Source organism: Chaetodon trifascialis, chromosome 9 (assembly GCF_039877785.1).
Source record: "Chaetodon trifascialis isolate fChaTrf1 chromosome 9, fChaTrf1.hap1, whole genome shotgun sequence".
NCBI classification, from domain to species: Eukaryota; Metazoa; Chordata; class Actinopteri; order Chaetodontiformes; family Chaetodontidae; genus Chaetodon; species Chaetodon trifascialis.
In genome coordinates, this window is record NC_092064.1 from 25288116 (window position 1) to 25315374 (window position 27259).

The 27259-nt window shown below is 44.5% G+C and overlaps 1 protein-coding gene across 1 annotated transcript; it reads left to right on the plus strand.

The window, feature by feature from the left end:
- The first annotated feature begins 1005 nt into the window (after nucleotides 1-1005).
- foxo1a (forkhead box O1 a) lies at nucleotides 1006-26700 on the plus strand. Its single transcript, XM_070970318.1, has 3 exons — nucleotides 1006-1951; nucleotides 21827-22018; nucleotides 22451-26700. Exons 1-3 carry the CDS (start codon nucleotides 1316-1318, stop codon nucleotides 23636-23638), a joined length of 2016 nt encoding a protein of 671 aa, XP_070826419.1. The 5' UTR covers nucleotides 1006-1315; the 3' UTR covers nucleotides 23639-26700.
- Nucleotides 26701-27259: the final 559 nt, after the last annotated feature.

A 27259-nucleotide genomic window follows, 5' to 3' on the forward strand; every position in this document is an offset into this window, starting at 1 on the left:
ATCCATGTCAAGTCCTGAGGACACGCAGACCACCGGGAGCAGTCAACTTGCAGCTGAGGACAAACTCCTTCGTTGCATTAATTTCACACTTTAGAGCCTCTCTGTCCTATGTTGAACTTTCAAACATTTTTTTTTTATCCTCTCTTACTGTCTTTATTTATTTATTTATTTATTGGAGGGGGGGGGGTGTTATAATTATCATACAGAATTAGTATTATCAGTATTTTTAAATGTAACCCTATTTATCTCTGTAGCATAGCTAGTTTTGATAAATTATATTTGAATTGGTATTTTTAGCTCTGGAAACACTTTTACATTATTATTTGCTATGATTATTGGCAATGGCTGTCGCAGCTGCATGAGTGCTTTTTGACGGGGTGTGTGTGTGTGTGTGGGGGGGGGGGGGGGGGGGGGGTTGGATGATTAATTTACAAACTGTTAAAGACTTACTCATGAGGATTAGTGTGGGGTTGCTGTCTCAGTCTCAGTGTAACTTGCACATTCAAAAATATGACTATCATCTGCCATAAATAGCCAATCAGACGGCAGATGAATTATCCAAAAACGTACCGAACCCTAAATAATTAATGGTTTAGGCTGCTACACGAGAAGATATTTGCACATTAATTTAGTTTTATCAAGCAGCTGGATGACAGAAATAGTGTTTTTATACATCCAAAGTGATAAATATCCAAAGGAAAAGTGATAAATAATCAGTACTCCCTGGATGGAAAATCATTTGGATATCAGTCAGTGATGAGCTGATAGCCTTATCTCCGGAGAGACACACAGAAAACAGAGAAATGTTCACTTTTTGCTCCTCAGATAAGATGTTTACTAGACGATAGAATGAAAACAAGGACTATTTTTTTTCCTCCAACTCTTTCGCTGCCATTCATTGGCGCTCCTCAGGTGTCAATCAAATGTGGGCGGTGTCAGCCGACAAATGATAGTTCCAGTAAGTCCTCACATGCTGTACAACACAGAGTCAACAGGCTGTTCGAGGCTCAGACGGAGCATCACTACGACTGGACAACAAAAACAAAGCAGCGGATGAACACCCTGTGGACTGTCAGAGAACTTTTTTTTCTTATGAAAGGCTTTTTTAGAAACATACTTTTTGTTATTGCTAACACAGATTTTTACCGGCTTGGGATGTGACTTTCAGTGCTGACTCCCAGGCGGAGCGCTTTTCCCGGACAGATTTAGCTTGTGTTCGCTCTCATTTCTAAGGCGAAGTTGCGACTTTTTGAGGGGCGACAGGTTCGTCACTTTTACATGACATTGTAACACTTGGCTCCGTCACCTCTCGACCATGGCGGAAGCGGTCCAGCAGCCACACCTGGTGGTGGAAATCGACCCGGATTTTGAGCCCCTGTCGCGGCCCCGGTCGTGCACTTGGCCCTTGCCCCGGCCGGAGTTCATCAACCCGGGCGACTCCAACACGTCCTCACCGGTGCCGTCTGTCAAGCAGGAGCCCGCAGGCAACGCCGACTTTATCAACAACCTCAGCCTGCTGGAGGAGACCGAGGACTTCACGGAGCAGAAGCCTGTGATCCTGTGCACTGATTTCCAGTGCCAGGAGAACTGCGTCCACCAGCAGCCGCCACAGCAACATCAGCATCAGCAGCAGCAGCACCCGAATCCGCAACTCCCGCATCATCATCATCAGCAACAGCAGCAGCAGCAGCAGCAGCAGCAGGTGCCTCTGCTCTCCTCCCCGGTCGGCTCGTCGTCCTCGGCGGCCGCAGCTGCCGCCGCTGCCCAGAGAAAGACCAGCTCCTCCCGGCGAAACGCATGGGGGAATATGTCATATGCAGACCTCATAACCAAAGCGATCGAAAGTTCTCCTGAGAACCGACTAACTCTGTCTCAGATTTATGACTGGATGGTGAAGAGTGTGCCTTATTTCAAGGACAAAGGAGACAGCAATAGCTCTGCAGGCTGGAAGGTAGGTTTGGGTTTTCCTCAATTTTGGTACTTCTGATCCAGGAGATTCAGTGTGTGTGTGTGTGTGTGTGTGTGTGTGTGTGTGTGTGTGTGTGTGTGTGTGTGTGTGTGTGTGTGTGTGTGTGTGTGTGTGTGTGTGTGTGTGTGTGTGTGTGGTTGGAGGTCACAGCATGGATGGCCTATGGCTGCTGCTTAGGTCTGATAAAGCAGTCGTCTGTGCCAGTTGTTGCACAGAGTTTTCCAGTGCGGTGTATTGGTGTGTCTGTGGCACTTTAACAGTGAGCTGACAGGGGCTTTATTGTGCTCTATGCTATGTTTTTATCTCCTGTGGTATCTCTGTAATACCCCTCCAGGGATTTCCGGCTTTTCAGTGTTGTTTGACAGCCACTTTATGCTTTTTGGTGAGGGTTGTTTATTTTTCATCTCCATCATCCATGGTTACCACTCTTACAGTATATCTCCTGCAGGAACTTGAGCTTTGCATAAAAGCCTTACTTTTTTCACAGAAATGTTTCTGCATTGTCAGAAGAGCATGCATGAAGAGTTGAGTAAATTGTTCATCATCTGCTTGTGAAACCATGTCTCCAGTTAATGGCACTTCAGCAAACTGACCAATTGCTAGCATGACCTTAGACAGTCATCTGACTTCTCCCTGCAGAAGGGTGATTTATATGAGTCTGCTGACTCAACAGGGTTTTTTTCCCGTCTTTGCCTTATTGCTTCCCTCAATGTGCTATTCAAAAATGCTTTGAATTCTGGCTTGGTGTGTTGGAGACAAGTCTCTCCGCAGTTTTTTCAGAACTGATGATAGATTTTAAGGCTAGATCACAGTTTTCCTTCTTAGAGTGTGCCTTGAATGAAGCAGTGCTTAGTCTGTGTTGTAAGGAGATACCAGAGGCATTCATGTGTCCTGGAGACTGTCCAAAACATTACACAAGAGGAGACTTAAAATTTCTGATGTGGTGTGACAGGCCCTCCCACTGAACACTATTGAAGGGCGTAAACCTCCCTTTGGAGACACATAGTTTCAGTGGTGTCTGACAATAAATTGATGACAGTCTACTCTCCCAGCGGGAAATCATATTGAGCCCGTAGTCACACAGTGAGAGATTTATTACGGCTTCCTTCTGTTATGGGCCGTCTGGGTCGCCAATGAAATTTAAAGCAGTTGTCGAGTGTTTTTTTTTTTTCCTTCTTCCCCCGTCAGAGGAGGCTCCAATGTTTGAGTCATGTGCTGGGAGATGGCACACTCATGTCAGTCACAAATGGCAGTAAGACATCTAAAATAAAGGCAGTCACAGCTCATGTTTTGCCTCACACTGGTTTTGCCTCTTTAACCGTTTTCCTAAATTGACTGAGTAGAAATCCAGTTTTCAGCAATGCTTCATGTATTCTTCCATCCGACCTCAGTGTTTGTAAACAGCACAGAAGTCACGTTGAGCTGTCAAACGTAGTGCTGTCAGTGAAATTATATGTGGAAAAACCCCTTCAGTGTGGTGAAATACGCACAGTAAACAAAGTGGGCGCTGGGCAGATGTGTTGCCAGGCTGGTGATATTGTCCAAGCAGGTTTGGCCCTTTAAGGAAATGCAGCGTTCATCACTGGTACTTTAAAAAGCTTCAGCATCTGTTCTGCCATTTGGCAGTTATGAATCGTATGTAAAATGCTCTTTTCCAATTAACCAAAGTGGCACAAAGTCAAAGTTTGCGTGTACTGTGTGGGTCAGCATGTGTCCCTGCTATGGACATCAATATAGGGATCACTTATATAAGAATTTGCACTATATCGACATTTTTCCTCAAGAAAAGAAGAGCTATTGTTTCCCCATGAGCTGTGAGTAACACTCATCCCAAATACTTATGGTTAAATAATAACACAAAGTTCAGAGGGATGCATTAATGTAGGAAATGAAGGGAGAATATTCAGTAAGTTGGTGGAAGCTAATGAGGCATCTGAACAAAGAATCTGTAGTCAGTGTGTCGTCAGACACCTACAGAGTGTTAGTCACGTAGAGTCAACTCATCTCGACTGAGGAAAAAATCATGGCTGGTGTTCACTTTAATAGACATGACCATCTTTCCCCATTATTAGATTTGAAAGATGTAGTCAGCATTTTTGATGAGAAAGTCGGCTTCTCACTCGGCCACAGGAGCGTCAGCAGTGGTACCAGCGCCTCAGTAACCATGAAACACTGTGGTGTGGTCAGCACTTCCTCAGTGACACTCGCTGGTGACGGTGTACTTACTGCATAGACAAGTGTCGCTCAGGGTGACTGTGAGTTAACTGTCTCCAGCATCATTACCTACAGCAGCACATCATTTGCATTCCTGTAAAGCATGCACCAGAGCGTGGCAAAAACTGTGAATGTGTGCTCATTAATGTTCCTTAATAAATGGTGTTTCTCAGTGTTGTTTGGTCCATTTAACAGTTTTTCTGTGATTGGCAGCTTGGAGCCACCTCCTGGTCTTGCTGCTTATCCTGTCATGTTGGGGGTGTAGACTGAGTAATACTGTGGGAAAGCAAAGTGCCATTCACTGCTGCGAGGGGAGTTATTCATAGAGCTCCCCTCGGTCCACACAGGGGGGCTATCACACATTGTCTCCTCAGAGAGAGCTTACTTATGAGCCGGGGCGAGGGCCAGAGAGGAGCTGAGGAAAGATGACAATGTGGAATGGTGATTTTGCAGGCAGCCATGTGGTTTTTGTTGTGTTGTTTCTGCCTCAGCGGCCATTTAATTAAAAAAGTAACTCCCGAGCTGTGCCAAAATATTACTTTCACTAGTGCAGCTTTTCATCTTCAACCACCTTGTTGTGATCTGTCTCGACTTCGGTGATATGATTAATTGGAAGTATGAATATATGTAAATCGTGTGGCAGACCTCACTCCAAAGACACCAGCTTTGCCAAATGAGTCTAGACATTCACGCAAAAAACAAATAATCTTTGATTTTAATTCAGTGAATGTTCAAGAGAGAATAAAACACCATCAGAGTGAGAAGTGTGCATGTTCATGCACATTCATTGGTCGAGTGTTAAGTCACACACAGGCTGAAGTTTGTGGTGTAGGACACTGACCACGATGACAGAAGTCACCGCACCATATGAGCGATCTCTCTGAGCAGACGAGGCTCACCTGAGGCGAGCGGGCTGAAGCACATGAAGTTTTCATTAATCTGCGATTAGGCTGTCTGCTCTGTAATTGTTCGAGTTTCTCTCTCAGCGCTTCTGATCCTCCACAGTCGGTCGTGTCTGAACTGAGTCACGACAGCCTCCACACTTCTCAGGCCGTCTGCGACAGTGTGAGCTTCGAGGACAGTTGTGCCAGGTGGGACCAGCTTGGAGAAGCTCTCTGAGTGGACTGGACACTGGCCCTGGCACAGCACGCCATCCAACAGGAAGAAGAACAGATGGCACCAATTATGTGTCACCGAAGCTCTCTGCAGAGCTGGTTATTTATTTCTAATATGTCCCGTTCCTTTTTCTCACCGCACTCTAAACGTTATTAATGTATGGATTTGAAGTGTTACCGGCAGTGTTTCTGACTTCAGCGCGCACACACATCCTTGCATACCTGCTGAAAATCTGTTCTGTCTCGTATCTCTGTACTATACGTACGTCACCACAGGATAAATATTTGGTTTCAGCCTGCAGAGCTGGATTGCTCAGGTGCTCTTTGATGTCTGTATCGAGATCAATTCAGTCGCAGGTTTTCTCTGTACACGGCGCTCTCTTGACCTGAAATTCCTCGGCCTACGCTGGTAAACACTCCCACGGATCTCAAAACAAACTGTGCCGGAGCCGACAAACACGTAGGTCAGTGCAGATTGTACAGCAAGTGACACCGGGGTCATTACCATGTAAATGCACCCATTGACTCCAGTCCCTCTTAGTCTTACAGTAAACACTGTAGGTATCACCGAGAGGGGAGGCGCAGATGGGTCATGTAGCAGGTCGAGATGCGAGTGAGTGTGGAATCTCTGCATCTCTGACGTGACTTTAGAACCAAGTCATGGGTCCCAGGGACCGGACTGCCCCCCATGAAGGGGATTACAGCTTGATCGATACAGGAAGTTTGAGGCCAAGATGATATTTGTGAGTTTAAAAATCTGATAATGATTTATCTGCCGTAACAAGAAACTTTTGGTTCGTTTTTTTATTGTGAAGACGATAAATATGGCGCACAACAGTTAAAAGTGTAAAAGTCAACTTGTCAGCACTCTCTGGTGAACAAGCTATGCATGTACTGCGTTTACACTGTTTCAAACAATACTTATTCTGTACTGCAATTTCTTGTTGCTTATCATCCATCATGTACAATAACCAACATATCAGCAATCAGCTAATATCGGCTGTTGCCTGCAGCGGTATCGGCCTCTCTCTTACGCAGACAGCTTCTCCGCATTGATTTAAGCTAGTTACTTATATTACGAGACAGGCTTCCAGAGACTGCTTTTTAATCTAGCCTGTAACAGATAAATGCAATAGAACAATACTGTAGGATGGGATAGAACACGTACAGAGCTGTTACATTATGCCACGTTCAACACAAGATTTAAAATATTAGAGATGAAATGAGGCAATATGGATGGAATCTTGTATTATAGTATATGTAGGTTTATATCACAGTATCATAACGTAGGAAACATCACTCAAAAGTCAATATAAATAGAATATCCTAGTGATTCCAGAGAGTTAACTTTCAGATCACTTCTAATCATAAAGCAGTCTGAGTCATAGATATGCAACATGATACATACTGGTTTAATACAACCAGGGACATCGGGGGGGGGGGGCACACTAGCATGAACGGCGTGGTGGTGAAGTATGTCTTTGAGTCCCAGTTCTCCTATGTTCTTGTATTAGCTTTAGTTTTAGATGGTTTAACCTAACTGATGGGAGGTTCTTGGGTGAGGATGCAGAGGTGTTTGGAATATTGTTGTGTGATATAAAAAGTATTTCCCACACACCGGAAGAACACAGCTTAAAGAAATATAAAAGCTAAGACTTGAGGTGTTCAAATCCTGAGTGAGGACAAAACTGGGTGTTCTTTATCACAAACTGCTTTTTCCTCTGGGCCTGAATGTGTATTAGTAGGACAGGGAGCTGGATAGAACAGCAGTCCTCCTGTTTCTACTGGTTCAACACACACACACACACACACACACACACACACACACACACACACACACACACACACACACACACACACACACACACACACACACACACACACACACACACACACACACACACCTCTCACCCCCCTGAGGCAGTCGAGGAGTCCAACCTTGGCATTGCCCCAAGACATGAGGGGCAGCTGTGTTTCTCAGGCAAAGAGCTGGAGGAGCTCTCCTCACCCTCCTCCCCATTTCCTGCCTGCGCCGCCTGCCTCTCCATTACTGGTTTTCTGCCTCTGCACCAAGCAGGGCACACTTAGTGCTTTGAAGGGTTACTAGACCCCCCCATGCCCTCCCTCCACTTTTGTCAAACCCTATGGTGCTAACCGCTTTACTGTCATCAGAGAAAAATTCAGCGATAAAGAGAAAGAAAGAGAGAGCGGGCTGCAGAGATCCAGAATGCTCCAAGTTCAGACTGGGTGACACTTGTTAGGAGTTGCATAACAAGACATTTACTGGAATCAGGGAGCCGCAGGCCAAAGTCTGGTGCCACTGGTTAGTCAGCGGAACTGTGAGGCACTGTGTTAGAGATATGTGGGACGCTGGTCTCCTGTGTGTGTGTGTGCGTGTGTGTGCCCATAACCTGGGCCTCATAATTAAAGCCCTGCTGCTGGCAGATGCACAGACGCGATGGCAGACAGACAGACAGACAGGCCGACACGAGGAACATTCCAGCACAGGCTTTTATATCTTTTTTATTGTGGTGTGATGTTCTGACTTTCCTTTTCTTCCCACCTGATTTTAATCCAGCATCTATTTACAACTCCCCCCCTCCCCCAACTCTCTCGCTCTTCGCTTTTCATACCACTTAGTGCTTTGATGTGCTGAATCACCATAGCTGGCACACCACGAGTGTTAAAAAGCAGCTGTGAGTATCGATGAACACTACCTGTTAGTCTTTGATCTGCTGTGTGTAAGATGTCCTGGTAGATACCAAGAGCCCAGTGATGATTATTCTCATCATCAGTTGACATATTGATTATTTATTCCACGAATTGACAAGTCTATTTTATGCCAAAACAGACTGGAAATGTTCCAAAAATTAAAGGTGACATCTTTAGAGTTCAAAACTCAGATTTAATCTCTAGTGGCACAAAAGAAAGAAGCAGTGGATGTTTGTCTATTTTTTCAATAAATGACTAAAACAGTGAAAAATAGTCCTGTTCAGAGTGATGTAGCTGTGCCCATCCACGCTGATTAGATTGAGCAACAGCGTGAAACTCGTAGTCCCACAGATTATTTCACAACCTCGTGTTTTCCTTCTGTCCTGCTCCGCATTTGTTTACCTCTCAGCTCCGGACTCTCTGTTGTTGTCAACCAAGAAACCTTTTAGGATATAAATCACTGACTGAAATAAAAAGGAGGCAGGAAAGCAGGTCAGTGCGGCGCAGCGGGGATATCAAATGGTGTTTATGTCTGTGTGTGGCACACGTATGTTTATTTATAGATCTGTTCTGCAGCTATGATGTCACATCACTTCAACCTCAAAACACGTGTTGACAATTGATTACATGTGCCAGTGCTGTCAGGGTCATTGTTTCTCAGTAAACCTTTAACAGCATGCCCAGGAGCCCATGGGAGGAGGCCGTCGGGCAGTGACAGAAGCTGAGACACACACCACACAGTGGATCATGTCTACCTGTCTGATTGTCTGTCTGAGTCCAAGAGGCTTCGCAGTTTGTAGTTCTGTCTCTAAAAAGTTCAGACTGTCCGCTCATTGCTGTTTGTCCGAGTGTCTTGTCCATACCATGAATTTCATGACTCAAATGTCCCCAAAACACGCAGAACCAATTTAACATGGACAGTAAATAAGCTTATTTCAAAGAGGCAATAATTAAGATTTCTGTCGCTCCATAGAACAAAGCACATTATATCTGCAGAGGCTTGATATGTTTTTGATGCTCCAGATGGGATGCAAGCATTACTCAGTCCAATGAGAAACTTTGGACAGCAGAGAAAAACATGTCTCAATCCCTTTGTGATTTCTACGTGATGGGTTTCAGTGCTTGTCAGCAGAAAAAGAACATTTGCTTCCATCATACTGTACAGCTGTTCTCTATTGGCTTATTTTACACTTAGATGTTAAGAATAGTTCAGTGTTCAATGAGTGCGGCTATTTACCAACCTGGAACCAAATACAAAATGCAACTGACCAACACGCCAACACTGCTTCTCTAAAGCCGATATAAAATATGCTAAACGTACTTAACTTTGAGCACGGTATGTTAAAAATGTACCCTCGCTGAGCTGAGGAAGAATGGCTGACTGTGTTCGAAGTGATATTCAGCCTCAGTTAGTGACACAGCTGGCACTCCAGCTGCTATCTTCAAACTTACAGGGCTTTATCTCACTGGAAAGGACCCAGGAAAATCCCCGTAAAGTGCCCCTTTCATTTAGCGAATTCAAACATATCATGTCAAATGTGTACACGGCGTTTCCAGCCACCTTAGACACTGCTGCCAGAGTTTTGTTTTGTCAGTCTTTTTCTGGCTATAGACCAGTGGACAGATCGTTGAGTGAGTGTAGTGTCCAGTATCTCGGAGTGTAAGTGATGTATAAAAAGATACCAGCAGCCTCATTCAACAGGACAGAGCCCACAGGTGCCCACGCAGGCTGCTTTACTCTGGAGCTGAAAAAATATAGTTGACATCCAGCGCCGTGGTCAGGTAAACAGTCATTTAGGATGAGTCAGATTGTTTTGTTTTTCTCAGTGCGGGTTTGGTAGTAGCAGGCCGAGAGCATGTGATCGTCTGTTTTGGCAGTGGGTTTGCCCAGGCATGGACGTTTGTTTCACAGAGTGGGCTGTTGCTCTTTCTGCCATCGCAACTTCTCCTCGGTCTGAAAAATTGGGAAAATCTCCTGTTGGGTTAACAGGAAGGCCTCAGCATTGTTTGACGGTGTGAGAAGAGGAAGTTTGTATGGATTTTGAATAATTTCACCATTCAAATGAGAAGTGAAAGCCCTCGCTTCTTCACACATAAAAAATGAGCCCCATCCTTTTCTCATAGCCTGTGTGTGTGTGTGTGTGTGTGTGTGTGTGTGTGTGTGTGTGTGTGTGTGTGTGTGTGTGTGTGTGTGTGTGTGTGTGTGAGAGAGAGAGAGAGAGAGAGAGAGAGAGAGAGAGAGAGAGAGAGAGAGAGAGAGAGAACTGGCTGCAGACCCACAGGGAGCGAGTAGAGCAACACTTTTACGGGACCGCTCACTGCTGAGGGCCCCAAACCACAGGCATTACCCAGTCCCAGACCCACATTGTTGTGCAATTCCCGCCCTAAAGCGATTATGCACGGTGCCTGTCAGGCTGGCCCGCCATTATCACACAATCACACACGCATTCGGGCATGTGTGATTGTGTTCACATACATGAACGCTTGCCGGAGCTGGCTGTAAATTTCAACGTGCGCTTCAATCAGAGGTGCTGTTAGGACGCTGCGTCAGATAGCAGGTCGCCTGCTCGTGTTGTCACAGGAACTAATAGTTTGTTTTGAGGTCAAAGTGTGTAACAGTGTAACTGAACCGCCCTCAGGCCTGTTCAGTTTAGGTTTGCACTGGTGTTGCAACATTGCAGCACTATTGTCTGTGTTGTATAGTGAGGCTCTTGGCTGACGTAGTGTTTATAAAAGAAACACCTCACGGGGAGAGGAGAGGTTACCAGCAGTTAGGTTTCACTCGACAGTCGCTTCTACTCGCACGCTGCATGGACTGAAACTGATTTATGAAGAGCTGTTAAGTCCAAACTAGATCTCTGTCAGCAATTTCTAAAGCAAGTATGGGACGTTATTATTTTATCACCGTGAGTGATAGAGGCAGACAAAAATGTAGCGTTCCTGAGAGTATTTCTGTGTATTTGTGGTACTCCGGGATACAAACGTTAATGTGACGTTGAGGGTAGACGTGCTGCACGGTGTGAGGGCGGCCTCTTTAGCTTCCAGCGCGGCTCCACATTCAGCGTTCCTGTGCTGGATTCAAGGAAACGCGGCAGTGCCAGTCAGGCAGATTAGACATGTAACCACATGTGGACTCATTTTTCTCTCAATGAATCATTCATGTTCTGGCTGAAGTAATTGACAAGAGAGATACGAAAAAAAAACGGGGAATCTTATTCTGTTGACGACACTGGATCCACAGTCCTAATCTTCATTGTTCACTGACAGTATAATTTAGAATTTATCCATTTTATCTTGACTTTTTTTTATCATTTCACTGACTTTTACCAAAAGCTGAGAAATATTAGTTTTGTCAGAATATGGCTGTATGAGTTTGGTGCCGTTTTTGTTTCTGTCCATCATCATATCCCACATCTTCTATTCTGCACTCTTATTGGAGCTTAAATACTGTTGGTGAGTTAAAATCAGTCTTATGCAACTCATCATTTCTTTCGATGTCTCTTGAGGACAAAACATCTGAATTCTCTAAACACTATGATCACCGGAAAAGTGATTCATTTCATGTTGGACGTAGTGAGTGAAACAAACAAGTGGTCCGTTGCCATACTGTTTATCTGTCCAGTGTATTAGTTGGTGATCGTTTCTTTGTCAGCAGATGTAGTTTTCCATGAATGATCTCCTTTCTAGAATCTATTACCTCTTCCTCCACCTGCTCCTCTCCCCTTTAAGAGATGCAAATGTCAGCTCATGGCTGACAGGAAGTGGGTGCTTTGAGAGCAGCACAAGGTATGCAGCACCAGGGCAGTGATGTCGTCATGAGAGGAAGCAGCAGTGAACATGAAGGGTCTGTGTGCAGCCGTACTACTACACAGTTACTTCACAACACACGCCCCTCAGATCTTTTCCTAAACCTGACTGAGGAGTTTTGGTGCTGTTTTGAGGGTGTATCACGTCGTCAGCCCGTCCGCAGATGGGCCTGCTCGAATGTGACTCCACATTCTGTGGCTTCTTCTTTGTTCCCATCATTTTTTTCCATTCTTCCTCTTAGCTTCACTCTATTGCGGCTCACGCTTAGACATAACAAGCTAAATGATACTCTCTGGACTTCAGTTAAATAGAGCTCAAGTCAGTCCTGGAGTGAGGCTTTGGTTTAATCATGTGCGGTTCCTGTTCGGACCTGCACTGGTGCCAGCTTGATAATGGTTCCTCTGACTGGGATGCCAAGTCCAGGTGTTGCTGCCCTGTTCTAATGTCACACTTGTTGTTACTGTCCCTCACAAAAATGTGAGTCCTCACCACAGATGGTTTTTGATATTCACTGGAGGAGATTTTTGAATCACGGGCTGCATTTCTGAAGTCGTACACATTGATCTACTAGGAAATTCAAAACCCTCACAACACTTTTTGAGCTTATTTTTCCATTGCTGCTGTGGTGACTGGACTTTCTCCAACCAGCAAAATGACACATGCAGTAGTAGCACAATGCAGCTCTCATGCGACTTTAATTTCGCATGGCAAGATATTGAATGTGTGTCATCTGATGGCACTGTTGTAATTGCTGCAAATAACAAGGGCACTGTTGGTAATAATCATAGTAATAAAAAAACTGCGAGTGCCAAAGAGAGCAATGTTTCTGTGTTAAACTGTGTTTTGAATTTCAAAACAGATGAAGATATTTTTTTAAGACAACCGTGAAAATTTGAGCTTATTTTGTGATGTCACTGTTCTTTGCTTTTCAGAATGAGCCGATGAAAAAAGAAAAGAAAATGCGTTGTGACAAAAGCACTATAATGGCTCCACCATGTCTCACAAGGTTTCTTTTTTTTTTTTCCTCTGAAAACAGAGCATGAGTCACTAATTTTAGAGATGGCAAACAGGTAAGTGTATTACGGCCCAACATACAGATAGCTTCATGGACACTGTGCAAACGTCAACGGAGTTAAAAGCATCACGGACTGGCAGCAAGAGTGTAATGCCAAATCATTTTACTCCACGATTAAACAGCAATCCTTCAACCAAAGACGCTCGTGGCCCATTGCTCAGTGTCGTACAGTCTAAGTAGATTAGCTCCACACAGGAAAGGACGCTGAGAACAAGTCTGTTTTTAAAGAAATCTTTTTCCTTTTCTTGAAAAACAACAGCACGCTTGTTTGTGACTTCAGATTCAGGCCATAACATCAGTATCAGTCCTTCAATTGATATTTTTAGTGGAATTGCTGTGTTTTTTTTTCGAAATTTTAGAAACAGTCAATATTCAAACAGTGTGGGCAGTCAGTTTAACTCATTCGAAACATTGTTGGTGTACAGCCTTTCTCATGAGGGTGAGTTTACAAGTGCACATATGGCAGCGCTTTACAGTGCAATAAAACAACGCAGAAAAGAAGTGCACCAGTGAGAAATCCTCTCAACTTTGTAAAGAATGGAGATTTATTGTTGGGATCAACATCCAGCCATAGAAACAGCTCGGGGATATCCCCGTGTTTGCCAGGTTGAACTGGGGTAATGAGCGTATAAATATAACCTCCAAACACTCCCCCCACACCCTCCCACCCTCTCGTGGTGGGTCAGGCCTATGGACGCAGGCCGCCACACAAGCACCCAGCAGTGGTCCGCACACTGCATCTTTATCCAGGCTGAGCAGGCAGCGGCCCAGCCCAGCCACGCTGCTGATCAGAGGCGAAAAATATCCCCGCTCCACAGACATAGCTCTGTGCATTCACAGACTCGCATTGTGTTGCACATAGCAACACATGCACATATTTTAGCATGGTAAGCTTAGCCAGCACAACCCAGTCCCTGTCTGTACACATGAACTGCATGCTGCTTAAGTCTGAGTCAGGAAATCAGCGAGCACAAGAGAGAGCTCAGCATGTAAACAGCGAGCTGGGTTTGCTTGTGAACATGGGACTGGGACGTGCACGTAGCGGCGATCATAAGCAGCATATGAGTGGTCAGAATAGAAAGTCAAAATATGATGTGAATCATTCAGTCAGTCACTCGCACCAACATTTATGGGCCCTCCAGGTCAGATGACAGTGGGCAGTGTGTGGTTGAATCACTATTACACTATAAATGAGATAGGAGGCAATAAAGTCCACATTGTGAAGTACTATGAAGAGATGCATTAGTTTTGTGGTTTTTCAGTTAACTGAGCTGAAACGTCACGAGAACAGCTTGAGAAGAGAAACAATCAGCAAACGATAATCAGCAAAAACAAGGTTGCATTTTAAGGTTTTTAGCCAACAAAACACACAAAGTTCAGCCTGCTCTTTCTCACCCAACCACCTTGCTGTCAGGTTGATGTGTAGTTTAAAGTCACCCAGTCGCTCGTTCAGCCAACTTTTCTTTTTGTCTAAATCTCAGACCTAGTTGAACTGCAGGAAACAGCAGATGATTTATTATTCTTGCACCAGCTTCTGTTTGTTTGGATCTATAATGAGGGCATAAGTGGGGATGTACTGTACTCTAAGATGTACAGTAAGAGCTTTATCCACCATTGTAATCCTGCTGGAAAAGCCTACCTGGACAAGGGCCCCCTATTTCCTTTTTCCTCTTGTTTTGCCCAGTCAGACCACAGAGTTTTGATTAGGAAGTAACGGCTCTTGAACCCACTGTTTTCTTCAGCTTGTCCCTTGCATTGCACCTACCAGGGCCTCATTCTACAGTGTTTTGCGTAGAAACCAGAGGCATCAGTGGGATCAGTATCAGGACTGGCCAGCTCTTCCTGTGTGGATACAATGCAGCAGGAAGTTCGCTAATAGCCCCTCCAGTCCGCCACTCATCTCACACTATCATGGCGATGAAAGATCCTGGAGTGTCAGTGGCTTTGCTGCTTCTCACCGTCTGCACAGAACCGCTCTCAGACTATTTATCATTTGTCTGCAGCGTCCGTGAGACCGATCAATCTCGAGCTTAACCAATCATCAACCGCTCAGGCTTCCAAGTTTAGCTGTGCGCGTGTGTGTGTGTGTGTTTGGGGGGGAGGGCAGTTGCACTCAGGTTCCTTGCAGAGGATTGTGAAAAGCAGGTCCTGCCAAGAGGCCGTCATTAAATACATTTGCAGACAGATTTGCCTCTGCATGACTTGCGTTTTCTGCCTTTCCATCTGCTCTTTACGATGGTCATATAACTCAGCATCTGACAATGACCATTTTGGAGAGGCACTTTCCTGGAAGTCATAGACGGCTGCATGGGCTCATAGAAGTCCAAAGTGAATTTGAGGAGCTCCACACTGAGCGTTCTGTGTCTGGGCCTCCTCTCTGCCCTCTTTTTGCCAGATTGAATTATTGGAAGTTGACGTCAGCCGTTGAGAAAGGGACCCTTTTTTTGCTTCAACACAAGTGTGCGATCAGCTGCGGCCTGTCGTGTCTGCGCATGGCGTCCCAGAGGAGCACGTGAAAAGGACAAGGGAGGAATAGAAGACAAGGAAGGGGGCGGGATGGAGGGAGAGGGCAGAGATGACCTATTTCTGGATCGAACCATACCCGAGGGTCATTTTCCATTTTTAAACCAAGACTTTTTTTAAATGGCAAAATTATGGCCAAACAGATTTCTTTTTACATTGCTGCTAACAGTGACACATTTATGCTCCCCCGACCAGCTAAACCTAAGGCGATGGGCTGTGCTGTCCGCTGCTACGCAACATTAACAACAACAATCATTTCCTTTTCTCTTGACTATTTTAATGAAACCGAGGGTATGAAAAAAAGGCCACAGGCTTTACATTTCCTGTGCTCTGCTTTTTATTTCCACAGCCTTTTATGATCATTGCTGTATTGACTTTAGTAAATAGGTCAGTGATTATCACTGGTCAGTTCAATATTGGTGCTGATGATAACCTATCAAACTGCAAACACATGAAGTCATCACAGTCTATTCAGATTGCTGCGTGAATGTGGTAATGTGAAGCTGTATTGCTTTATTTTTTTACATTTGTCTGTGTGTCGTGTGTGTGTGTGTGTGTGTGTGTGTGTGTGTGTGTGTGTGTGTGTGTGTGTGTGTGTGTGTGTGTGTGTGTGTGTCTGTCAGAGAGAGGGGAGAGAGAGAGAAATATCCTTCTGTGTAGCTGAGCATGTGAGAAGATCACAATGTCCAGACTTTAATTTAATGAATACTGTAAAGCTTTCATTTACATGGAACCACAGTGTTACACCAATGACTAAATATCTAAATATCCCACGATTCAGCAAAACAATGCAAAATGTAGATGCACTTGCAATTCGAGTTGTTGGATCTTGTCTTTATTAAACATTGACATCAACAAATCAGCAGAAAGGAAGAAGAAGAAGAAGAAATCCCACCAAAATAGAGCAAAAGTCCCTCCAAAAAACAAATGAAAATTGATTTATGGCTGTTTGATGTAATTTTGTTACTCTCGATTTAAAGCCCTTCGAAAGTCTTGCGAATATCTGAGATGTTTTTTGCAAAACTTTACTTTGAGGGACGTAAGCACTCTTATTTTTCATTTAACAAAAGAAGCCAGACTTCGTAAATGTTATATATAATATATCTAATCTAAACACAAGCATCTGTTAAGAACTTTGCCAAAAAACAACTATCTGGTCAATATTGTAGTTATGATATTGACTGCAAGTAAATCAAAAAGTAACACACATGCTGCGCGCGCGCACACACACACACATGCACAGTGGCTGGCTCCTGACTACAGGTACAGTATATGACTGAATGATGTTGATAGTTTAACCAAAAAACTCATTGTAGTGTCTTCCCTCTCGCTCATGTCGGTGCTGCTCCTTCCCTGGCCCCTGGTGCTATCACTTCGATCAGCCTCTACAGCCAGTTAACCACCTTCAGCAAACCTACTTTCATAATCTAGTGGAATCAGTTGAAATCGACCTCTGGATCACAGAATACTAAGTGCGTCTGACGTGAAGGGGAAAAACCTGCCGTGAGTCTGTCTTTTGATGACTTCGTGATCCCAGTGAGTGGTAGTTCCCCGTCACTTGTCGCCCCGCCATCTCACCTGGAGCTGTGTGCTCAGCTCCATGCTGTTGTTAAGCGGGCAGACCTGCTGAGCTGGTGTTATGCTAATAACAGGTTCACCCATTTTCTGTCTAAACCACACTGCTTCAACTCAGCCAGACTCAGCACAAAGCTCCAGACATGACCAAGCTACAGCTTTAGGGCTACTTACTTTGGTTTGAAATAGTGAGCTACACTCTCTATAGATCGTCCTCTTCACAGCCGCAGACATTACACAGAAAATAGCTGGTTACAGTGCAGGAGCACACCTACTGTTAAGGCTGAAACATGAGTAACGAAAGGTGAAAAAGCCTGTTAAGGACAGCACCTTTTCTCTAATGAGTTCAGTGGAAATAGTGCAGGGGAACCACATTTTTTCACTATCCTCGGTTCCATATCTCTGGTAAATGCGTGTGAAACTGTTCAGAGGGCTGCTGCCGTGTGAGATCGTACCCGCTGCACGCTTTCAGTCAGTGAGGAGGGAGCATGCTGCACTTTATACCTATAGCTGTATGTGCTTTGCAGCTGAGGTTTCGCTTGTGGCTTCACTTGATTCAAAGCAGCCCTGCAAGTAGGTGGTGTTGCACTTTGCTGGGGATTTTTCATTACACGAGTTGACATTTGAGCAGATCTTGAGAGCGTCAGCACCTCGGTCAGTGCGCCAGCATCCATCTGGCGCACCGTCTCCATTTATCTGCAGGTACTTGGCTACTGTCTGCAAGAGAAGGTTGGAGAGGAGAAGAGCTGAGAAGGAAGGCAAAGATGAGGAGAGGAGAAGGAAGGAGGCGAGAGGAGAAGAGTGGAGGTGCAGGTGTAGGAAGGAGGTGACAGAAGACAAGGCGAGAAGGAGAGATTATAAGAGGAGACGAGAAATAAAGAGGAGAGAGGGAAGGAGAGGGGAAGGAGAGTTGTAGCGAACACTGTGGCCTTTCAGTGGAGCTGCCAGTGAGGGAGTTTAAACCAGCACAGTGTGTTCTTTACTGACCCATGCCCACTCTGTCACACACAACCCCTCTTTCTCTATTTCTTAAATAGCCTACACTCAAAACACATTCTGCTGCTCTCTCACACACACACACACACACACACACACTCACACCACCCAGACGCCCATACTGCAGCCGCTTGTTGAGTCATGACATCTCCACTCGTGTAAATCAGTTTCGACAGTCATACGACAGAGTGAATATTGCTTTTTAATGAATGTAGTGTGACATCAGCAGGGATTAGTGCCTGCTGCTAAACATAAACTCTTTGGGTGGGGGAGGGGGGAGTTGAGGAGGGGGCAGAAGCTAAATTTGCGGTGTCCACTTGGCTCACGGCACTGTGGCTTCACATTCCATGCCTTTTTCTCTGCCTCACGACCGCCGTGTTTCCTGTGAGGCAGGAAGTCAGCTCTGTTTCCTGTCACAGTCCTCTTTCATGTGGTCACTTCCTCGTGTTTTGCCAGCGCCGCTCTGTTCTGTTGACTCAGAGGACGGAGGTGGTGCTCCTCACGGTGGGCTCAGGCAGAACAGAGACAGAAGTCTTTTTTATTATCTCTGGCTACATGAGCTAGCCTTCAGAGATACAGCAGTGTCAGGCGCCTTCTCACAACATCCATCACGATTGCATTCCTCAGTGCAAAACAAAAAGGTTTTCATTCATATGAACTTTGTATTAATTGCACGCAACATGTAGCGTGTTGATATTTTGAGTGGTGGCTACTCTGTATTTTACAATCTTTTGTTTCTTTTCCAAAACTGCCTCTGTCATTTTGTTGCAGTTTTTTGTGGGAGGAAAAAAAACTTTGACTTTTGAGATGCGACAGTGTTATTGTCATATATTTATGCAACACAAGATAGCATCGTCCTCAAGCGGCGGTAATCAGAGCTGAGTTCTGTGAAATTGTGGGTTTTGTAACCTCGCTGAGGAATGCTGATTGTGATGGCTGCCTGGCTGGGAATCCTACCTTTACTGTTTCCTAAGAGATACGAACACGTTGGCTCTGATTACGATTGAACTTTGCACACAGTGATTAGCTGGAATGTTAAGATTCCTGTGTACTGCGGCCAGAGATAAATTAGTGTCACATAGTCGCAGAACCCAAAAGAAACAGAGTCTTAATTTGCACAAAATTCAATATATTAAAAAGGAAAAAGTACATTAGCAAACACAGCAAGCAATGTGTCATACTTTTCTTTCATATATGCATGTCTGTGTGTGTGCGTGTGTGTGTGTTTGTGTCTCTGAGCATGTGATCATGTGTTCATGTGCGTGTGTTCATCCTGAATCGCATGTGTTTTCAAACCACAGTATCAGTGGCTGCAGCGGAGTGAGCAACAAAATCAAAACCAATCCGCGCTGCTGTTTGTTGTGCTGTCATTCCACTAAAAACACGAGCTGGCACACGCGCATGCACGCACACGCACACGCACACGCGCGCACATGCACACAGTGGGAGACAAGGCTTTTCCATTGGCCCGACCAGACACCCTGAGCCACACTCCCCACACGGCACTCTGAGTTCTGCCGAGTTCTGGTATTTCCCATCAGAGCAGTTTTTATGACCCTTCACTTGTACTCCCTCTCTTGCATCAAGACTTTTAAACCAGTTTTCAAATTTTCTCCATCAGCATCCAACACCCAGCGTACTGACTGTGACACAAGCCAAAATAGAAACCAGAGTCTCCAAAGTGGAGGCTTTAGCCCTGAGTTTCTCCTTCCTGTCATCAGGATGATATAGGGCTGTAACAGGACATCCCGGCGTCTGGGCTCACATTGCAGTCATTCCTTGTTGCAGCACAGCTGAAATTACCAGCACTCTCAGTGGTCATGGGAAAGAGAGGCTCATGACCAGACTTTACTCTTTGCCTTTTGTCATAGCTACCGATGTGCAGGAGGAGGAGGAGGAGGAGGAGGAGGAGGAGGAGGAGGAGGAGGAGGGGGGTGGGGGGCATTTGCTAAGCTAATCATGGAAGGACCGTCACGTCCCTCAGATCATGCAAACTAGCCTGGGACTATTGGCTGAGGTCATTTGATTGGGAATTTCATTCATTTGTGAGGGGCCAGTGTTGAGGAGGGGCCCCGTGTTCTCAAGAGCCCGAGGTCACCCAGCGAGGAGGGGAAAGAGGGGGAGAGGAGGAAAAGTTGATAAAGGAGAGACAGGAAGGTGAAAGAGGGTGTTGTGGTTCAGATGGAGGGTAGTGGTATTTATTAATGAACTGATCAGTTGATTGGCTGAAAATTAGCCAACAGCAATTCTGTTAATTGATTAAAAGCGAAACACCAATTTTACACATGGCGGTCAGTTTGTGTATCATGAGTCAGCTCGTGAAAACAGTGGTATAGTGCATGTGGTGTATGAGTAATTAACCCTGATGATGTCATCGGCATGTCATCAGGGTTATCTCCGCTCTGGTACGAGACTTAAAATTCACAAAGAAAGCCTTTGTTACAAACTGGGGATTTGGAGCTTGAAGGATGCTGGTATTCAACAGTCAGGGAGGGTCACACTGAAAGATGCTATCAAGCTGCATTGTGGGAAATGTAGGATCCAGTGTTTGAAGATATTTCAGCTTCTTCTGCTTTAATTGTCCCCCAACTTTATGGAAATTCAACAATAAATGGCAGGACTCCCAATTTAATAACTGAAGTCATCTAGTAAACACAAATGCCAGCATTGTAAATTGAATATCTTTGGGTTCACAAAAATCATTGATCATTGTCGAGAAGTGATCAATGAAAGTAATAATAACGGTGGTGTAGGTCAAAGAGGGACGAGATTTCAGAGTCAAGAATGAGAGGAGATGGTAGAGATGAGGAGAAGCAGAGGTGAAGGCAGAGCAGAGGGCAGACTGTGAACCAGATGTGAAGCAATGAGTCACAGCAGGAACAGGCTTGATGACGTTAGCCACTATGCACGCTAAGCTCTGCATGCGTGTGTGCGCCGGGAGTTCCAGCCTTTCTTCCAAAACAACAAGCTTTACGCATGCACAGTAACGTCCGGCCAAGGCTCATTACTTCATGTTATGGCCCCGACACAAAACGAGACAGGGCCAGAGTGTAAGTTCCCCTCTGAGGGCAAATGGTCACTTAAATAACAGTTTGGGCTGATTTAGAGTTTGAAAATCATACCGGGCTAAAAGACAAGACAAGTGTCCTGTACAGTAGCAGTTCCCGTAAAGTAGGACAGAAACACTGTCTCATTTTGTGTGGTTTGCTTAGCAGACGTTTGCCCAGTATTCTCGCTCTTGTTTGCCGTGTTTTAACAATGCTTCACTAGCTTCCTGCTCAAAAATTAGTTTTTCCACTGGGGGTGTCACTAAGCAACCTTAGAGCACACTATTAATGCGTCTGTAAGGAGGAAAGATTAGTCTGTTTCCTCCCTTTGATTCTGTACTGGTTTAGACAAGACACACAGTCAGGTGGAATGTAAGTATTGGTATAATGGTGTTTTACAATGGGCCCCTCTGTTTTTGTGAAGGAAATAAAAGCTCACATGCACAGTATGTGTGCAGATAAGAGCGTCTGCTGTTTAATCCTCGCTCTGTGCAGGATGCATTGCTCATGGAGCAATCTTACTGACACCTATTGTATGGGTGTTTGTGCACATGTCTTTGAATTCCAAATGGCATTCGATTGTTGAGTGACCTTAAAATCTCGCCTTTCTCCTCTGTAAGTCAGCTGTCAAGCCGAGTGTGTTTTTAAAAGGGAACCACCTGTACAGATGGATTTGCACTGGTTTGTGAAAGCAGATCTGTAATGTTTTGGGAAAAGGGCAAACACAAATCTGTCTGTTTGTGTGCGCCTCACCCAGGTTTTTCTTTTTTTCCTCTTTCTCCCCGTCCTCCAGAACTCCATTCGACACAACCTGTCGCTGCACAGCCGCTTTGTTCGCGTCCAGAATGAGGGGACGGGAAAGAGCTCGTGGTGGATGCTAAACCCAGAGGGCGGGAAGAGCGGCAAGTCCCCGCGCCGCAGGGCAGTCTCCATGGACAACAACAGCAAGTACACCAAGAGCAGAGGAAGAGCAGCTAAGAAAAAGGTAAAGAAATAAAGGATTCATCCAATACATGCTCAGATTTTCTTTTATCTCAGTTATCTCTACATTAAAAGGGAGGTAGGTGCCCCAGTGTTGCCGTTTTTTTTTGACAAAAGAAACTGATTTTTGTTTGTGTTTTGATAAATGTTTTTTTAATTCAACATAATGCATCATAATAAAGACATCATGTGGGATTTTGGTGATATTATTCATCTAAAGTAAAACCTGCTGTTGATCTTAATCATGTCCACACTTCTTATTGTCTTTCCTGAAGTCATCATTCTCAAGATATTGTCAGCCTATTCATATTGTATATAGTACAAATACTTGTTTTGTTGCCAAGGATTTGTGCTCAAAACATATGAGACACAGACTGTCTCTGGCACATACAGTACATCTATTGGTGCACTGAGAGTCCCCCTTGTCTCCCCACAGCTGTCCCTGCAGGGTGGCCCTGACGGAGGCGCAGACAGCCCAGGCTCATACTCCAAGTGGCCTGGCAGCCCCAACTCCCACAGCAACGATGACTTTGATGCGTGGAACAGCTTCAGGCCTCGGACCAGCTCCAATGCCAGCACTCTGAGCGGCCGCCTCTCACCCTTCATGCCAGAGGACGACCTCGGGGAGGCAGACGTGCATATGGGCTACCCAGGAGCGCCTGGGGCCAAGATGACTGCCACGCTGCCCAGTCTCACAGAGATGACGGGTTCTCTGGGACACAGTTCTGAGAATGTCATGGAGAACCTTCTGGACAACCTGAACTTGATCTCGCCCAACAACTCTCAGGTTGGAGGAGGGGCGGCGACCCCTGGCTCCTCCCAGTCCTCCCCCTCTCCTATGATGCAGCCGAGCCCTGGGTACCCGGCTTACAGCTCCCCCAGCATGGCCTCGCAGCCCCAGCAGGAGTATCGCAAGTGTGTGTATGGCCAAGCAGGAATGAACACCCTTTCGTCCATGCCGCTGCAGACACTGCCAGAGAGCAAGTCCAGCTTCGGCCCCAGTATGGGCCCGTATAGCTGCCCTGCTGGGCTTCTGAAGGAGCTGCTGACGACAGATACGGACCAGCATGGAGAGCTCATGCCCTCAGTGGACACTGTGGTGTCTCAGTCCAGCGGAAGCTGCATGCTGCCGCCATACAACAGCAGCCAGCACGCAGCCAAACTAATGGGAGGAGGAAACAGTCACCCGCACGGTCTCTCTCACACTCACCCCCACAATGTGCACAGCCAAGCCCCGGCCACGTCACCGGCTATGAATGGCCGCTTGCTCATGCCCCTGAGCCACAGTGGGGGCACCGCGCGTTTGCCTACAGCCAAAAGCCCTATGCAGATGCCTTATGGCCTCACCAGCCACCTCAGCGGGGGAGGCATGCCTGGTGGCTTCTGCCCTCTCAACACCAACGGGTATGGCCGACCAGGCCTGCCACAGCCCTCGCACCCAGAGAAGCTGCCCAGCGACCTGGATGACATGTCCATCGAGAAGTTTGAGTTTGACATGGAGACTGTCCTCCATGACACTCTGATGGACGGAGACTCCCTGGACTTCAACTTTGAGCCAATGGTGACCCAACAAGGTTTCCCCCATGGGGTGAAGACCACCACACACAGCTGGGTGTCAGGGTAGAAACTCTAGTGTGAGAAGTTCTGTTCAACTGACTTGTTGCTGTTGCAGTTTGGTAAAAGACACAATCAGAAATCATTTGAGACAAAAAGTATATCTACGGATGTTTAACCCTCATCCCGACTTCACCTGCAGTTTCTGTACCATCGGTGTCAAAAATATTTTTCGGATCACTTCGGGAGACTGAAACTGGTGGTGATCTGCTGAGAACGCATCTCCATTAGTGTCCCTGAACTGGTGAAGATGAAAATCAGAATTTTTTTTTTGAAATATCGAATATTCTGTACAAACTAAGTGCCAAACATTTTGCCTTAACGTAAGAGCCAAACTGAAACACACTTCTCTGGTTTACTCGTCAAGATCGCAGATCGCAGCAGCACAATCTGTAGAAGTGCTCAGACTCATACCATGCTGTTTACTGTGTTTCCACAATCAAACTTTTTGTATGTACAGTGTGGTGATAATTGACTACCACTACAGGAGAATTATGAAGGTAAATGGCTCATGGGTTTGTGGACTGACGTGATGTTAAGTGAGAAACTTCTCAAGGGATCCTCGGATGATGTTACATAATAACTCACTTTGTTATTGCCTGAATGTACATAATGTCATCATACAGTTTGTAAAATCAGGTCTCGCAGTGTATTTTCTAAGACTGTAAATAGTGTTTACAGAGTGGAAGCAAAAATCAAGGCAGCAGACGTGAGCTCACGCAGAAAACTGGATCAGATTCTTTTAAACGCATGTCGAGTGGACAGATCTGTGCCTGAGGATTCTTCTCAATCAGGCTGTAAAATGGTAATACACTTTCAGATTTCTTGTACATACGTTAAGAATGTATATTAAAATGATGTAGTAGATGTTTACTAGATTTAGTATATATTTGAGACCTAAATTATTTGTGGTTAATATAGATTTATGCTGGTGCATAACCTGCACTCAGACGTCAGAATTGTTCTGAGTCATTCGTCACTCTGAACCTTAATACCACAGGGGCCTATTTATTGTGCCTAACAAAGTAGATATCGACTGCAGGCTTGAAGGCTTTTATATTGTACATGTCTACGGTCCAGAAGATGCTCAAATCCAGCAGTCTTGAAGAGAAGTCTTTATTTTCAGTTCCCTGCTTTCACTTTTTTGTAGAAGTCAAGAAGAAAGAAGTGACGGTGGGTTGCTATTGTTGAGGTTTCCTGAACGCTTCGCAGTGCTGTGAATGTTAAGAGGTCAAGGCAGGTTTTTTTTTTTTTTTTTTTTTTTTTTAAAGATACGCTCAGTGCTACTGTTGTTTTCACACCAAGGCTGAGTCCAAGACCTGCCAGAGGTTTGTCATTAAAGACACTGTGAGTAAACAGCCTGTCCCCTGTTGGGTTTCAGAACTTCTTTTTTGTTTTCTTCGTCTCAAAATGCGAGTATGGCTGATTTCAATTAGTACAGTATGATTCCTTTTTGTCCAAAAGAGCCCTTTGATGCTGTCAATAGGATCAGCTTTACTGCTTTTAATGAGACTCCACTTTCACTCTACCCCTCCTACCTCTACCCATCTCTGTGTCTTTTTGATAAAATGCTAACACATGACCTGATAACTCCAATCATCTTTTAAACAACAAGTCTGTTTTAATTATTTTTTAACGTTGCCCCTGAAAAGCGCCACTAAGTGTTAAGTATCTTATCCAGCTTGTATATTTGCATCTTCTGACTTGCTTTTCTCACTTATTGCTGTACTAACAATGAGCTTGTCATCCTGTCAGTGACTTATAATGCTGAGTCACCAATGGTGTACAAGATTGTTGCTACCTTTGTGAAGATGGTGTCTGTAAACATGACTGCTTCTCATGAAGTGGACTGGTTCTGTGGCTTAGGGATGACAAACTAAAACTGAAAACTTTTTGACATTAATGTTTATTGTATGATTTATCCAGACACCACATATGTCAGCGGGTGTCTCATCATGTGTCGTCGAGGGCTCTGAATATACAAGTTTCTATTCAAGTGTTACGACTATGGAGTTCCCCTCCAGCCAGAGGTGGTCAATTAGTCTTGGTGCTTGCATACTAGCAAACTTGCATACTCCAGAGCAGTAACGGCACATAATCTGACACCGCTGACATAGATTTTAAAAAAGCCTGGGAGCGTGGCAGGTTTAAGAAGAGCAAAGTGAAATTCTTAACATTTGAAAATGCCCTGCAGAGAAGCTGGTAAAGAAGCTGCTGTTTGGCGTTGATGCCAGGTGTTGCCTTTTCTTACCCAAACATGCCATAGTGTACTATAGCCAAATTTGCCTTTGAAGTTAAAGTGATATATTTAGCATTTTTATCATGTGATATGTTCAGAATTATATATATATTTGTGCCGGTCACTCAAGTCAGGATAAACTGTAATGAATCCATGTAGTCAGTGTCACAGGGTTCACTCTGAAAGTAAAAGAGCTGTACTAAGTAAATTATACGTCTACATTTTTAAATGATTGAATCTATGCATTGTATTCCTTAATTTTATGTTGCTATTGTTATATTTTCTTTTTCTTTGAACTTATGACAGAGATATTTTATTGTAACATAGCGCTGTGAGATATTATGGTGTTGTTGTTGTCAAAACTCTATGTTCCAGATAGTTATATGGGGAAAAAAATGAAGTTTATTTAGAAAATAGATGATGCAGTGATTAATATGCTAAGCTTTTGTAAACTGACAATGTTGTATTTCTTGTATTTAGCTACAGTTTTTAGAAAACAGCATCAAAAAGCAAATTACGGAAAAAAAAGTAAAGATACGTTGCATTTTTAAAATGAAGAACACAATATTTAGTTTGTCCTGCTCAGAGTGCAGATTCTGGACCAATTTTTGTAATTTTACTAGAATAGAAAGATATTGTACTTTTACTTACATTTTATAACAAAGTGCTCCTCATGACAAGAGGAAGAGTTCCCATTGCATACTTTAAAATAAAAATCTGTTACGTTTAACTCCTATACGGGAATAAATTGGACTCGTGCTGTGTGATTTGCAATCAATAAGAATATGTAACTTGTTCAATATTAATGTATTAAGACCTGAATAAATGTACTTCTGTGTTAAGCTGTGTCAGATGTTTTTCATTCCACAATAAGAAAGACATTGCATGCAGAAGTTGTAATCGGCTCCTTGGAGTTTTGGTTCGGCACAAACTTGGAGCTGCGATGCAGGAAGACATAAACTGTCACCATTTGCTGACAAAGACTGATAGATGAGGTTGAAAGCTTAGAAAGCCACTAAGTGGACCATTAAGCTTGCATTATTTTGTTACGATGAAGATATCTAGTTGTTTTTCAGAATAGAAGTAAGCTGCTTGGGAAAGTCTAAAGGCAAAACTGATTGAAACACACCAGTGGAAAGTGATTGTTGCTTTTCAGAGTATATGTATTCAGAATCATGAAAGTAAGGTAACGAGGGATAATGGGCTAATACATGTTAAAGCCTAGAAAATCAGCTAACAGGCTCTTCATAATGTTAGTATGTAATAATGATGCCTGCCTCTGGAGTTGTCACTTGCTGATTGAGCTACACAAAAACTCCAATGTGATCCTATTTTCTTCTTTAGCACTGAGTATTGTATCCTAATACCTAAGCTAGTAGATGCAGGAGAAGG

Coding starts and splice junctions, on each gene's coding strand:
- foxo1a (XM_070970318.1), top strand. CDS start 1,316: ATGGCGGAAGCGGTCCAGCAGCCACACCTGGTGGTGGAAATCGACCCG. Junction 1,952..21,826: donor ATAGCTCTGCAGGCTGGAAG/GTAGGTTTGGGT, acceptor CCCGTCCTCCAG/AACTCCATTCGACACAACCT. Junction 22,019..22,450: donor GAAGAGCAGCTAAGAAAAAG/GTAAAGAAATAA, acceptor GTCTCCCCACAG/CTGTCCCTGCAGGGTGGCCC.